Source organism: Poecile atricapillus, chromosome 29, assembly GCF_030490865.1.
Source record: "Poecile atricapillus isolate bPoeAtr1 chromosome 29, bPoeAtr1.hap1, whole genome shotgun sequence".
In the NCBI taxonomy this organism is placed as follows: domain Eukaryota; kingdom Metazoa; phylum Chordata; class Aves; order Passeriformes; family Paridae; genus Poecile; species Poecile atricapillus.
In genome coordinates, this window is record NC_081277.1 from 2,450,854 (window position 1) to 2,464,865 (window position 14,012).

At 51.5% G+C, this 14,012-nt stretch overlaps 2 protein-coding genes across 7 annotated transcripts in view; one reads left to right on the forward strand and one right to left on the reverse strand.

The window, feature by feature from the left end:
* The first annotated feature begins 1,767 nt into the window (after positions 1-1,767).
* R3HCC1 (R3H domain and coiled-coil containing 1) lies at positions 1,768-10,398 on the forward strand. 3 transcript variants are annotated; one of them, XM_058859347.1, is made up of 8 exons: positions 1,768-2,152; positions 3,122-3,233; positions 4,010-4,147; positions 4,703-5,801; positions 5,983-6,155; positions 7,761-7,831; positions 8,512-8,607; positions 10,010-10,398. In XM_058859347.1, exons 1-8 carry the CDS (start codon positions 1,783-1,785, stop codon positions 10,156-10,158), a joined length of 2,208 nt encoding a protein of 735 aa, XP_058715330.1. In that variant the 5' UTR covers positions 1,768-1,782; the 3' UTR covers positions 10,159-10,398. The 3 variants fall into 3 exon arrangements, with proteins under 3 accessions (XP_058715330.1, XP_058715331.1, XP_058715332.1); XM_058859349.1 differs by lacking the exon at positions 1,768-2,152 and adding an exon at positions 2,157-2,207; XM_058859348.1 differs by lacking the exons at positions 7,761-7,831; positions 8,512-8,607; positions 10,010-10,398 and having other exon boundaries at positions 4,703-5,899; positions 5,983-6,143.
* Positions 10,399-11,462: 1,064 nt separating this feature from the next.
* The window catches only part of LOXL2 (lysyl oxidase like 2), a 49,957-nt gene continuing 47,407 nt past the window's right edge, over positions 11,463-14,012 (reverse strand). For all 4 annotated transcript variants that reach the window (XM_058859350.1, XM_058859351.1, XM_058859352.1 and 1 more), the window contains 2 exons: positions 13,709-13,820; positions 11,463-11,998 (listed from right to left, as the gene is read on the reverse strand). In XM_058859350.1, coding sequence (XP_058715333.1) covers positions 11,919-11,998; positions 13,709-13,820 — 192 coding nt within the window. In that variant the 3' untranslated portion in view covers positions 11,463-11,918. The remainder of the gene's footprint in view (positions 11,999-13,708; positions 13,821-14,012) is intronic.

A 14,012-nucleotide genomic window follows, 5' to 3' on the forward strand; every position in this document is an offset into this window, starting at 1 on the left:
GCAGAGCCCAGCCCTGGCTGGGGAAGAAATAAATCCCAGATATTCCTGTGGGAAGACTGGGAAACAGCTCCAAACTGTTCCTTGTTTTCCTGGCTGCAGAATGCGGCTCCTTTTCCCATTTTTTCCTGCACAGGAATTTTAATTCCACCAGGAAGCGTCTTCCTCCTTTTCCTCCTCCTCTTCTTCCTTCTCCCATCCCAAATTCCACACTCAGGTGAGTGAAATTATTCCAGCCTGGGGGTGATGCCAGAGGAGGGATTGGGGCAGGATTTGTGCCTGACCCTGCTCTGTAATCTCAAAAAAAAACCCCCAGGTCACTTCCTGGAGCTCTGGAGGTGCCAGGGGTGACCTGGGGACATGTTCTGGGATTTTGGGGTGAGGAGCAGAGGAACCCGAGTAAGGAGATATTTGCAAAAGAGGGAAAGGAGGAAAAGCATCAAATCCACGTGGAATTCAGCAGCTAGAGGGGAAAAAAAATGAGGTTCCTCCTAACCCAAACGATTCCATGATTTTAATGTGTTAGGCTGGGAGAGTGTGGGAATTAACCCTGCACAGGTGATTTGTGCAGATGTGGAATTGTGGAATTTCCCAGCTGGAATTGCGAGGGGACAGCCTGGGATAGGGAATGACTGCTGTCCTTAAAGCGATTTTTCAGCAAGAAAAAATCAGGAATTTTAGGAAGAATGGATTTAAACAGAGAAAGGGGAAAATGACCGCAGGGGAGGGAGATGGGATGTGGCTGCTGGGGGCTGGTGCCTGGTTGCTTCCAGGCTGGAAAGCTGCTCCTCTCATCAGGGAAATGGTTTCCCTGGGGATGGTTTCCCGGGAAAGCCAAGGCCGGGATGCTTTTCCGGGGAAGCAGCTCCAGGCAGGGTGAAATCAGCCCCGGCTGCCTCGATCTCAGCGGCGATTCTGGAGCTGAACGGGGAGACCGGCGGTGGAGCAGGACCGGCAGGGTCGGGAGAGAGCAGGGACAGGAGCTCCGGCCGGCACCGGCGTGGGGACGGCTCGGATGGAGCTGGGACAGGGAGCGAGAACCGGGATGGAGCGGGACAGAACCGGGATGGAGCGGGAAGAACAGGGATGGAGCGGGACAGAACTGGGATGGAGCGGGAAGAACAGGGATGGAGCGGGACAGAACCGGGATGGAGCGGGACAGAACCGGGATGGAGCGGGAAGAACAGGGATGGAGCGGGACAGAACCGGGATGGAGCGGGACAGAACCGGGATGGAGCGGGAAGAACCGGGATGGAGCGGGACAGAACCGGGATGGTGCGGGAAGAACCGAGATCGAGCGGGAAGAACAGGGATGGAGCGGGACAGAACCGGGATGGAGCGGGACAGAACCGGGATGGAGCGGGACAGAACAGGGATGGTGCGGGAAGAACCGGGATGGAGCGGGAAGAACAGGGATGGAGCGGGACAGAACCGGGATGGAGCGGGACAGAACCGGGATCGAGCGGGACAGAACCGGGATGGAGCGGGACAGAACTGGGATGGAGCGGGAAGAACAGGGATCGAGCAGGAAGAACAGCGATGGAGCGGGACAGAACAGGGATGGAGCGGGACAGAACCGGGATCGAGCAGGAAGAACCGGGATAGAGCGGGACAGAACCGGGATCGAGCGGGAAGAATCGGGATGGAGCGGGAAGAACCGGGATGGAGCGGGACAGAACCGGGATGGAGCGGGAAGAACCGGGATGGAGCGGGAAGAACCGGGATGGAGCGGGACAGAACCGGGATGGAGCAGGAAGAACCGGGATGGAGCGGGACAGAACCGGGATGGAGCGGGAAGAACCGGGATGGAGCAGGAAGAACAGGGATGGAGCGGGACAGAACCGGGATGGGGGAGAAAAGCCAGGACAGGGGGAGAGGAGCTCAGAGCGAGCGGGACGAGCCGGGAGGGGGACGGAAAAGCTCCGGATCAGGAAGGCAGAGCTGGAACGGGGCGGGACGATCCAGGACAGAGCGGGAGGAGCCGGGGCCGGGCGGGACGAGCCAGGATCGAGGAGGAGGGGCCGGGATCGAGGAGGAGGAGCCGGGATCGAGGAGGAGGAGCCGGGATCGAGGAGGAGGAGCCGGGATCGAGGAGGAGGAGCCGGCACCGGGCGCAGGCGCCGCACCGGCATCCGCTGCTCGGCCGGGCCTGGCGGTGAGGACGCGGGGGGACCCCGGACGGGGCGGCCGGAGCCGGGGGGGACCCCGGGGTGCGGGAGCGGGGGCGCGGTGGGGCCGGGGATGGGGGCGATGTGGGCCTCAGGGGTGCGGGCAGTGATGATAATGATGATGGGGACTGGAGGCGGCACGTGGCGCTGGGGGGGCAGCGGGAAGAGAGAGGATGCAGAGATCGGGATGGGGGTACCCAGAGAAGGGGGATAGAGGGGTGCAGAGATGCTGGGAATGGGCAGGACAGGGAGATTTGGGGATGGCTGGGAATGGGGGATTTTGGGATGGGGGATAACGAGGTGCACACGGGGCCAGCACGGGGGAGCGGGTGAGATTTGTAGGGGGCGCTGGGCATCCATGGGCGGGGGTTTGCGGCTGTCCCGCGTGTGTCCCTGTCCCCCCCCCGGAGTGTCCCTGTCCCCCCCAAATGTGTCCCTGTCCCCACCACGTGTGCCCCTGTCCCCCACGTATGTCCCTGTCCCCACGTATGTCCCTGTCCCCCCCGGAGTGTCCCTGTGCCCCCCAAATGTGTCCCTGTCCCCACCACGTGTGCCCCTGTCCCCTCCAAATGTGTCCCTGTCCCCACGTGTGTCCCTGTCCCCCACGTATGTCCCTGTCCCCCCCAAATGTGTCCCTGTCCCCACCACGTGTGCCCCTGTCCCCCCCATGTGTGCCCCTGTCCCCCCCATGTGTGCCCCTGTCCCCTCCAAATGTGTCCCTGTCCCCCACGTGTGTCCCTGTCCCCCAGGAGTGTCCCTGTCCCCCCCACATGTGTCCCTGTCCCCCCCACGTGTGTCCCTGTCCCCCCCACGTGTGTCCCTGTCCCCCCCCCGGAGTGTCCCTGTCCCCCCCAAATGTGTCCCTGTCCCCCCCACGTGTGTCCCTGTCCCCCCCAGGAGTGCCCCTGTCCCCCAGGAGTGTCCCTGTCCCCAGGAGTGTCCCTGTGTCCCTCCAGGCTCCCTGCTGCTCTCCATGGACGGTGTTTTCCTGTCGCCCAGCGAGGATGAGTTCGTGGGCAGGATCGTGGAGGAGCTGGAGCAGTTCCTGCTGCAGGGGCAGCACCAGCGGTGGGTCCTGGCCTGGGGGGAGCCCCTGGGAGCTGCAGAGACACGCTGGGACTGCAGCTCAGGCTTTGCTTTGTTTTCCTGGGGTGAAAGCAGCAGCATTTGGGGTCTGCCTGGGGAGCTCCCTGTGCTGGGCTCGGTGTGGAATCCCCTCCTCTGGCCACACCTTCAGGCAGAGTTTTGTGGCTTTTACTGCTCAGCCTGGTTCCACCTGGATCTGCTCCCAGCCCAGGAGCTGACCCTGGGGTGCTGGGCAGGAGCAAGGGCAGTGCTGAGCTCAGCTCCCTGCCAGCTCGCTGTGACCATCAGTATTTGTTTCAGTGCTTTTTTATTTTATTACAAAACATTTGGCAAAGGAATTCCCTGTGCAGTTGTCAAACACTCAGGGACAAATGACAGCAGTGACACTGAACGTGGGGTTTGTTTATCCAGTCTTGGGTTATTCCTGCTTTCTGGAGTGGGACTGGAGGAAGGGGATCAGTAGCAGCTTTCTGCTGGTGCTTCCCAGCCTTTCTCATATGGATACAGCAGGAATGCGAGTCCAGGCCTTGGGGTCAGGCATTCCCAGCCTCCCCTTGCTCTGTTTTATGTGTAAAATGTGTCTGGCTGCAAATCTGGGAAGGGATTTGTGCTCTTCAATACCATCAAATCCTGCTCGGTTGTTTTTTCTGATTTAAATCCCGTGCTGGGAATGACTTGGGGATGAAGTTGTTTGATTTTTCCAGCATTCCCATCCCTTCCTGCACATTTCTGATGCCCTGAGCCGTGTCTCCTTTCAGGGTGCTCCTGTTCCCGCCCCTGCCCAGCCGCCTCAGGTACCTGATCCATCGCACCGTGGAAAACATGGAATTGTTGAGCAGCTTCTCGGTGGGAGAGGGCTGGAGGAGGAGGACAGTCATTTGTCACTCGGCTGTCAGGTGAGCTGTGCTCCCCTGCCTTGGGGCTGACAACGGCCATGGAATCCTGGAATGGTTTGGGAGGGACCCAAAACTCCCAGTGCCACCCTTTGTCACCTTCTGGGGACACCTTCCACTGTCCCATGCTGTTCCAGGCCCTGTCCAGCTGGGCCTTGGGCACTTCCAGCTGCTCTGGGAATTCCAATCCCAGCCAGGAATTCCTTCCCAATATCCCATCCATCTCTGCCCTCTGGCAGTGGGAGCCATTCCCTGTGTCCTGTCCCTCTATCCCTTGTCCCCAGCCCCTCTCCAGCTCTCCTGGAGCCCCTTTTGGCTCTGCCAGGGGCTCTGAGCTCTCCCCCTGGAGCTTTCCCTTCTCCAGGTGAACATTCCCAGCTCTCCCAGCCCTTGCATCAAGCACAAAGTCACCGCTTCCCATTTAAGGTCTCCAATACCGACGGCACCTCCCAGACCCTACAGAACAAATTCCCTTTGGGAATTTGATGCTTCTCCTCCTTTTCCACCCCCCATCCCTGGGCTTCCTCCGCTCACCTCTCCTCATCCCCTCCTTCCCAGGCTCCCCAATGAGACCACGAGCGACCAAAAACCCGGGGCCAACCCTCGGCTGCAGCGGCCGGCGCAGCCCTGGGGCCGGGGGGGTCGTGGTGCCCGGCCACGCCACCCTGGGGACACCCACGGTGACAATTCCCGCGCTGCCGTGGGCTCAGGCAGGATCACCAGGCCGCCCAGGAGGAAGCCAGACAAAGCCCTGTACGTGCCCAAAGGGAGCCGGAAAAAGGCGAATTGGAGGGAGCGGGAGAGCCCCGGGGCGGAGCAGGATGGGGACGCCGCTCCAGGAGGTGAAAACTGCCCCAAAAATTCTGTTGGGGATGCTCGGCAGGAGGCGGGCAAGGATGGAGGCAGCCCCGGGAAGCAGCAGGAGCCTGAGGAGGAGAACGTTCCAGAAAAAGGTGGCGCCGAGCATCCTCTGTGTGAGGAAGAGGAGGCATCCCTAGGGAATAGCAAGGATTCCTGCGAGCAGGAATGTCAGGATAAAGACTGTTCCCATTCCCCGTCTTCTGGACACAACAAACGCCCACCCGAAGAGGGAGAGCCAGGCCGTGCCAACGCAGTCATTCCAGAAGGCAGCGAATTCCAAGAGGAGAACCCTCAGAGCTGCGATTCCGGAGGGTCAGAGCATGGGAAAGGCTCGTTCCCTTTGGAAAACCACGGTGGCAGCCAGACAGAGCTGGCTGTGGCAGAGTCCCCGCTGCTGGAGATCCAGAGCCTGGAGAGCGGCAGGAAGGAATCCCCCGCTGGAGACCGGGATTCCAGGAACACCAAGGAGGGAGGCCGGAGCTTTTCCACGCTGGAGAGCCCTGGCACTGCCCTGGGGGAGCAGAAACCTCTCCAGAATGTTCCAGAACTTCCAGCGTTCCAGAACGTTGTGGGAGGCCCAGGTGAAGCTCCGGCTGCTCCCGAGCCGCTCCGTGGCAGCGATGCCGGCGCTCTGGCGCGGATCCGAGGCAGGATGGAGGAGGAGGAGGAGGAGGACAAGGAGCGCTCGGATGTGGCCGAGGCGCTGTGGAAGGGCCTGGATTTGGCTGCAGGGGACACAGAGGGGACGAGGCAGAGCGGCCTCGAGGACGACTGCACAGCAGAGCTCCTGGCAGAGGTGATTGGAGGAAAAATCGGGAAAAGAAGGGAAGGAATTGGTGCCTGGGAGGAGATTGCACATCCTGGGTGGTGCAGAGCGGGGTTGGAGTGGCCGAGGTGAGGATTGGGCTCTGAGGGGGTGAAACTCAACCCTGGCTTCGTCGCTTTAATTTTTAATTCCTGCTTTGGATCTTGCCCAGATTGTTGGGAATTTGACGGTGAAGGACATCAGCATCGAGAGGATCAGCGTGGATTATTGTGGCTACGGAGAGGCCCAGGTCTGCGAGGGGGACTTGGGCCACGTCACCGAGATCTACGACTTCCCCTCATCCCTGAGAACCGAGGATCTGATGGGAATATTCTCCGATTTCCAGTGAGTGACGCCCCGGGAGCCTCAGCAGGCCAGGGAGCAGAGTCAGCCTGGGATTGGCAACAAAATTTGGGATTTAAGTTTCTCCTTCCCCTCCTGGTGTGCCTCAGAGGGGCTGTTCCTGCAGTTTAGGCCTGGTTTAAAGCCTGGCTTTAAACCCCTGGTATCCACAGCCAGGCCCGGCCTGGCTTCACCCAGGTGCTTTGTAGATGTTTTTGTGGTTCCTGAGTGAAACCATCAGAGTTTCCAAGGAAAAGGGCTCAATCCTGGGGATAAAACTGGGAAATCCAGGGAATGAGGTTGGATTGGAGGCAGGAGCAGAACCAAGGCCAGTGAGGGCAGGGCTGGGCCCAGCTCTTGAGTTCCTCTCACTCCTGTAAAAGGCACCTTTCCCTGTTTATCCAGGATAATTCCTGGATTAGATATGGAAATTCCCTGTACAGATCTCTTCAATTAAACCAAATAATGACATTTTAAAATTATATTTAAATTATTATTTAAAACTATATTTAAAATAATTCATCTGTGAGGCAGAGCTGAGTCCAGTTCTGAGTTCCTTCCTTCCCTCCCTCCCTCCCTCCCTCCCTCCCTCCCTCCCTCCCTCCCTCCCTCCCTCCCTCCCTCCCTCCCTCCCTCCCTCCCTCCCTCCCTCCCTCCCTCCCTCCCTCCCTCCCTCCCTCCCTCCCTCCCTCCCTCCCTCCCTCCCTCCCTCCCTCCCTCCCTCCCTCCCTCCCTCCCTCCCTCCCTCCCTCCCTCCCTCCCTCCCTCCCTCCCTCCCTCCCTCCCCATCCTCCTCTCCTGGGATAATTCCTGGATTAAATTTGTAAATTCCCTCTACAGATCTCTTCCATTAAACCAAATAATTACATTTTTAAATTATACTATTATTTAAAACAATATTTTAAATAATTCTTTGGTGAGAGCAGAGCTGAGTCCAGGTCTGAGTTCTTCCCCTGTTTTCCTCCCCATCTCTCAGGATAATTCCTGGATTAGATACAAAAATTTCCTCTACAAGTCCCTTAAATTAAACCAAATAAATCCTGTTTTAAAATTCTCTTTAAATCATTCCTTAAAACTGTATTTTAAATAATTCTTCCTGTACTGGGGATGCTTCCTCACATTTATTTTCCCATTCTCTGGGAGTGAAGCAGAGCTGGAAAAGGATGGATCCAGCGGACCAGTGGATCAGAATTCTTGTGCTGCACGAAAGCTTTGAATTCCTGCTGCCAAATTCCCATTTTCCACTGACCCTTTATGAGATTTTTCACCCCAAAACCACTTCATAAATCCCTTGTTTTTTATTGTTCTGCCTGGGAAACACTTCAAAAATGACAATATTTGCTGGAAGCCAATCCCTGAAACTTGAGGTTGGGTTTGGGAGGAAAAGGAGAATTTAGGGGTAATTTCACATTGTGGCATTGAAAAGGGCACAATTAATGTCCTTTTTCCCTTCTTTTCCTGCCCTTTCCCCCCATTTAAAATGGGAATAATGCTTTGGGAAACACCAGCTGTCCCCATAAAACACTGAAAACTTTTCCTGGGGCTGCTGGGTTTTACTGCGGCTTCATTTTTCTTGACATTAATTCAAATTATTCTTGTTTCTTGCAGTGAGAGCGGCTTCAAAATCCAGTGGGTGGATGATACCCACGCCCTGGGAATCTTTTCCAGCTTCTCCACAGGTATTTGGGGTGGGATTGAGGCATCCCAGAGCTCCCAGCCCCTTCTCAATGCTCAGAACTGAGTTTGCAGAGGGATTTTGTTTGGCTTGTCCCATTTTTTTTTTTTCCTGTTCCTTTCCATCTTGGAAAGGTTTTGGGAAGCTGAAATTTCCAGGATGGGAAAACTTCTAAATTTTTTAATTAATTTTTTTTTGTTTTTAATTTAATTGCCTTGGATGCACCTGGATGCACTCTTAGACATTTCAAATAATGATAATAAACTGTTTTTTCCACTTGTTTTTCCCCATTTTTTTGGCTTTTATAACCAGAAAAAAAATTCCTACAAGCATCCAGTCACCTCCCAGGGACATTGGGAGTGGGATGGCACCAAAACTCTGGGCAAACTCATTTTTTTGGAGGAATAAACACCCTAAATTCAGCTCAGAGCCAGCCCTGGAGGGGTTTCCATCCTCCTGTATCCCAACAGCTTCTGCTCTGTTTTTTGGGATTTCCTCTAAAAGTGCCAAGACTCTTTTAAAAGAACAATTTTTTCTATTTTTAGGGATTCTTCCTGAGGTGCCCCAGCATGACTTCAGATGCTTTAATCCAACTTTTGAGCAAACACTGGAATTACTGAGTGTTCTTGCACCACAATTTGATTTTTTTGGGGGATTAATCCCAGCTTTTCCTGTTCCTTGCAGCATCCCAAGCCCTGGGCCGCCGTTATCCCTGCCTGAAGATCCGGCCCCTGATCCACGCCACCAAACAATCCAAGATCAAGGCCCTGCAGAGACCAAGTAAGGCCAAATTCCCTAAAATTCCTTTGCTTTCCCAGTCCTGACGGGCACAGATGACAAATTCATATCCAAATTCATAATTCATATTTTTCTGCTTTCTTGGGTTTTTGATGGATCTCTCGGCTGTGGAATTTTGCTGGAATTCAGATTGAAATTTTTTTTTAAATTTTTATTTTTTTTTGGGTGTAATATGCTGCTCATTTGGGGAGTTGGAAGGAAGGGCCATGCTGGAATAGGGATTTTTTTGGAATTTCCCAGGAATTTTCTCTTCCCTCTCCCCTGCACCATCCAAAGGAGACAAACCCAATCTCGTGGTTGGCATAATTTTATTCAGGAAGGAGAAATGATGAAGCTGAGCCATGAACAGCAGTTGATTGATTGATTACCAATGATTGATTGATTGATTGATTTCGTTGCCTTTCAATCAGAGTGATCAGGTCCAGTTGCCACAGGAAAGCAAAGCCACGAACCTCAGCAGCAGCAGAGACCCTGAACCAACAATTCCTGGGATTTTCCAGCTCGCTGCAGTCAGAATCAATTCCAATTTTAACCCTTTCAAGGGACACTGTCACAAATTCCCCAGTTTGCAGCACTGCTGGATTTAAAGGAAACATCCAAAAATTCGCTTTATTTGCATCTCCCCTTCATCTGTTTTTTTCATTTATTCCCTCTTCTGAATCTGGTTAAATTAAAAGTAAGAATTAAATATAAGAATTAAACAAATTCTGTTGGTATCCAGTTTCAATCTATTTTTTTTCCAAATACAAATTTGGATTTTAATTAGCTGACAGTGTCTCTTTTTAAATAATTTTTTTTTAATGAATGAAACTTCTGTAAAAACAAGCAGAACCCCCCCAAATCCAAATTACTGTTCATTATTAATTTATCCCTTGTAGATGGAATTGCAGCAATCCAAAAAAATGGAAGGCACTGACCAAGGGGATTCCCAAGTTATCTGAAATACTTAAATATAATTTAAAATGCAGAGTTTTTATTTTTTTTTTTTCCTTGCTGTTTTCCAAGGATTTCAGCAGCTGGTTTTGAGGAGTTTCAATTTGGGATCAAGCTTTATGGATAAATGGATAAATTGCCTGGGTTTCCCACAGGGATGGGATGTTGGGAGTTTTTACAGGAATAATTCCTGGAAGAGGATGGGCAACAATTTTCCACACAGCAGAAAAGACCTGAAACTTTATGGTGACCAAACAATTCCACCGCAAAACGTGGAATTCCAACTTCCTGGAAAAAAAAAAAACTCCAACAATTTATTCACAGAGACAGAAAGATTTGATTTTGATAAACAAATAAAACAGCAAAAAAAAAAAGCCAATTTTTACGATTTAACCACAAATTTCTCCCTGACCAAGGCCCAGCTGGATAAATTCTTCCTGTTTTTCCCTAGAACTTCTCCATCTGGGAAAAGAGAGGCCACAGACGGACACGGCCGTGGCCAGGAGACTCGTGTCCCACGCCTTGGGCTGGAAGCAGAGGCAGCAGGAAGCCACTGGGACTGAAGTTTTCCAACCAGAATCTTTGGATCAGGAGGAATAATCAAAAAAAAAACCCAAAAAAGGCTGTAAAGATGAGCATGGCTGTGCTATTAAATGCATGCAGAGCAGGCAGTGCCATGGGGCTCTTCCTTTATGGATTGGCACCGGCTTGGAAAAGTTGGGAATGGGAAAGGTTTCTTGTTCAGGAATGAGGTGGTTTATTTATTCCTTATTCCTGCTCTGTTTTCAAAAAAAAAAAAACCCAAAAAACAAAAAAACACCAAAAAACAAACAAACAAAACCCCAAAAAACAAAACAAAGGCGTTAAGAGTAAGAAAATTAAATTTTTTTTTGCCAGAATTCAACTCTAAGCAAGGGCAGGAGTTCAAAAATCTGTTCCACGTTTGTTGTAGCATTGCTGTTGGGATATCCCAGAGAATTGACAGGCAGTGAATCCAAGTTTTAGGGAATTTTTTCCTGATTTACAGAATTTCGAGAGCCTGAACTTCCCCATTGGTGAGGAAAGTTGGGATCTGCTCATTTGGGGGAAAGTTGGGATCTGCTCATTTGGGGGAAGAAAAAAGTCCAGAATTTGTCTGTGCTGATGTGCCGAGAGCTGGATTTAAAATGAGCTTCCAACCCCATCCAGGCTCTGCTTGCGCTCTAGTCTGGAATTCTGAGGGAAAAATGGGATTTTCTGATGGCCAGGAGGTTAAAACCCTTTGTCAGCTGCCCTGAAATGACAAAACCTCCCAACTATTTCTGCATTTTTAAGCCTCACAACAATCCCTGTGAGGTGGGATTTTGGGGAAGTTTGCAGCCAGTTGGAATCCCCTGTGGAATCAGCTGGAATTCCAGATGACTTTGGTTGGAGAAAAGGGGGAAAATCCCCCAAACTTCCAGGAATTGTGAAGATAAATACACCAAGGGCTTCTGAAGGGATTTTTTTGTTGTTTTTTTTTCCAGGGAAAAGGTTTTTATTTGAGTTCTGTAGCAAAGTGTGTCCTCAAACAAACAGAGGAGCACTGGGAATTCCGTCAGGAGCAGATCCCTGGGCATGAGAGCCAGGAATTCCCTCTGCAAGGTGCACAAGGATAATTCATCCTTTAAAAAAAAAAAAGATGGAATATCCTGGCAGGAGGCAATTCCTGGATGGGCACAGCACCTGTTGGGATGGGAATTCCCAGCCCAGAGGCCTCATCCCTTGGAATCTGCTGAGTTCTGGGTGCTGAGGGCTCGCTTCGGGGAGCTTTGGCTCAGTGTGAAATTCCATGCGAAATTCCATGTTCTGCGTTTGCTCCCCTCCAGACTGGCGGTTGTTGGATCCAAGCGTTTCACTGCAGTATTAAATTCAGCTTTACACTGTTCTGCTCGCAAAAAGCTGCTCCTTTTTTTTCCTTTTTTCCTTTTTTCCTTCTTCCTTTCCTTGTATTTCCTTGCTGAGCTGGAGTCGGAGCTGAGCGCAGGAAGCAGCAGCACGAGCAGGGGTGTTGGGAGTGGAAAAGAGCTGAAAATTCCCAACTAACACCTTGGAAATGAAGGATAAAGACAATTTTGGGTGGCTGGCACCCAACCTGAGGCGAGGAGTGCTGCAAAGTGCGGGAGAAATCTTTGAAATGGTGAAGAGCTGGAGCTGAGGAGAGCTGGAAGCTCCCCTCAGGAGCGGGGCTGGAATTGCAGGAGCACCTAAAAAACTGAGAGGCTTCTTCAGGAATGATTCACCTGAAATTCAGAGTTTGAGTGAGGCTTGATTTCCTGGGGGTGCAGTGGTTCGGGAAGGGCCGGAGCAGGAGTCCTGGCTTCCTTAAATTAGTGGGAATTCTACCGGGCTGACACGTTGTTATTTGTAAGTCCCCTGAAGTGGTCGAACTTCTGCTCCGTCTCCTCGCTGAAGGAACCACCTGGAGAGGCCACAGGGAGAGCACGGGGTGAGCTGGAGCAGGGAAAAACACTCGGGAACAGGGAGAGCTCAGGAACATTGGGAAAGCATGGGAAAAACATTGGGGAACATCAGGAGGGCATGGGAAAAACACTTGGGAACACTGGGAGAGGGAAAACCACTCAGGAACACCAGAAGCACATGGGAAAAACACTCGGGAACAGGGAAAGCTCGGGAATGTTGGGAAAGCATGGGAAAAACATTTGGGAACACCAGGAGAGCATGGGAAAAACACTTGGGAACACTGGGAGAGGGAAAACCACTCAGGAACACCAGAAGCACATGGGAAAAACACTCGGGAACAGGGAAAGCTCGGGAATGTTGGGAAAGCATGGGAAAAACATTCGGGAACATCAGGAGAGCACTGGAGCAGGGAAAAGCACTTGGGAACACGGGAGAGGGAAAAACACTGGAACACCAGGAGAGCACAGGAAGACACCTGGGAACACTGGGAGAGCACAGGAAAAAATTTGGGAACACTGGGAAAGCACAGGGTGAGCAGGGAAAAGCACTTTGGAAGTTAGAAAGTACAGGGAAAAGCACTTGGGAATACCAGGAGAACACAGGAGCAGGGAAAAGCACTTGGGTATGCTGGGAAAGCATGAGGACAACACTTGGGAACACCAGGAGAGCATGGGAAAGCACTCGGGAATATGGGAAAGCACAGGGAAAACACTCAGGAACACGGGGACTGGGTGGAACCAGTGCCCTGGAAATGAAGGCCTTAAAGTTTTGGGGTAATTAAATGAATTTAATTCAATCCTGCCCTGCTGGCACAGCCTGGAGGCCCCAGCAGAGCCGGGTTGGGATTTTTTGCGGATTTGCAAGACCGAGTTCCCCAAATTTCACTGCTTTGGTGCCTAAAACCACAGAACTAAAGTGAGGCCTAGCAAGGCCTGTGAAGGCTCGATTTGTAACCAAATCCTTGGTTTGTTCAGAACCAGAACCAAACCCTCCTTTCTCTCGAATTAGGACAAAATATAAGTGAAACCTTTAGTTTTTAATTAGAAATATCTCCCAGCTCAGCTGCAGAGCCCATGCAACAGCTGCAATGGGCTTCACTTCCCTCAGCTAGGCCACAGTCTGAAATGTGACACACAAGATGAGAATTTTCTGCTAAAATCCCAACAAAATAATGAGAAAAATCGGTGGTTACGGGTTTTTGGGTTTTTTTTCCCCAAGGAAAAACATTCCTTGAAGAAGGGAATTTTCAGAGCCAGCTTTATTTGGAGCTGGGAGTTGTGTTAATTCATTTTCTGTGGTAAAACCAGTCCTAAAACACCTCCAAGTTGATTCCATTTAAAAATGGTTTTGATAATGGACTAAGCCAAATTTAAATTAGTTTGGTTTTGATATTTCCATGGCCAAAAATATGAGAATATTTTACATTTTTTCTAAGAAAACAAGAGATTTCCCTGACATTCCAGGGACATTTTAATTCCTGCCTGGCACAACAGGCTCTTTTCCAGGCTTTGTTTGTTTTCCAAGAGAAGCTTTGTGATTCAAAGAGATCCCAGCTTGGCAAAATAATTTGATTTTTGAGAAGAAGGAATTTCTCAGACCGATTGTGCCAGCACTGGGATGGCACCAGAGCTTTTCATGAGGGAGAAACATTGAATTCCTGGTGTGAGAGGAATCCTTGGAGCATCTCTGGAGGATTCCCAGCCCTCACCTATGTGGCAGTTGTACATCCAGATGCGCTGCCCGTCATAGCGGCTCCGGCATTTCATGACGTTGTTGGAATAATCTGACTCTGCCACCTCGTAGTTGGGGTTGATCACAACCTGGGAGGGATGGAGGGATGAGGGTGGGGTTGAAAAGGGGATTTGGCAGCAGGAAGAATCAGTTTGGGTTTTTATAGTATTTTAATAGCAGGAGATGAAAATACGATTTATTTTGGAAAGAGAGAGAGATGACTTGAATAAAGCCAGATCAGGGAATGGAGCCTCAGTCAGAAAATCCTGGAATGGTTTGGG

What these genes read in the sequence shown, in the direction of transcription:
- R3HCC1 (XM_058859347.1), top strand. Translation starts at nt 1,783, where the DNA reads ATGGAGCGGGAAGAACCGGGATGGAGCAGGAAGAACAGGGATGGAGCG. An exon ending in ATTTGTCACTCGGCTGTCAG is followed by an intron (nt 4,148 to 4,702) that starts GTGAGCTGTGCT and finishes CCTCCTTCCCAG; the next exon opens with GCTCCCCAATGAGACCACGA. An exon ending in GGAATATTCTCCGATTTCCA is followed by an intron (nt 6,156 to 7,760) that starts GTGAGTGACGCC and finishes TGTTTCTTGCAG; the next exon opens with TGAGAGCGGCTTCAAAATCC.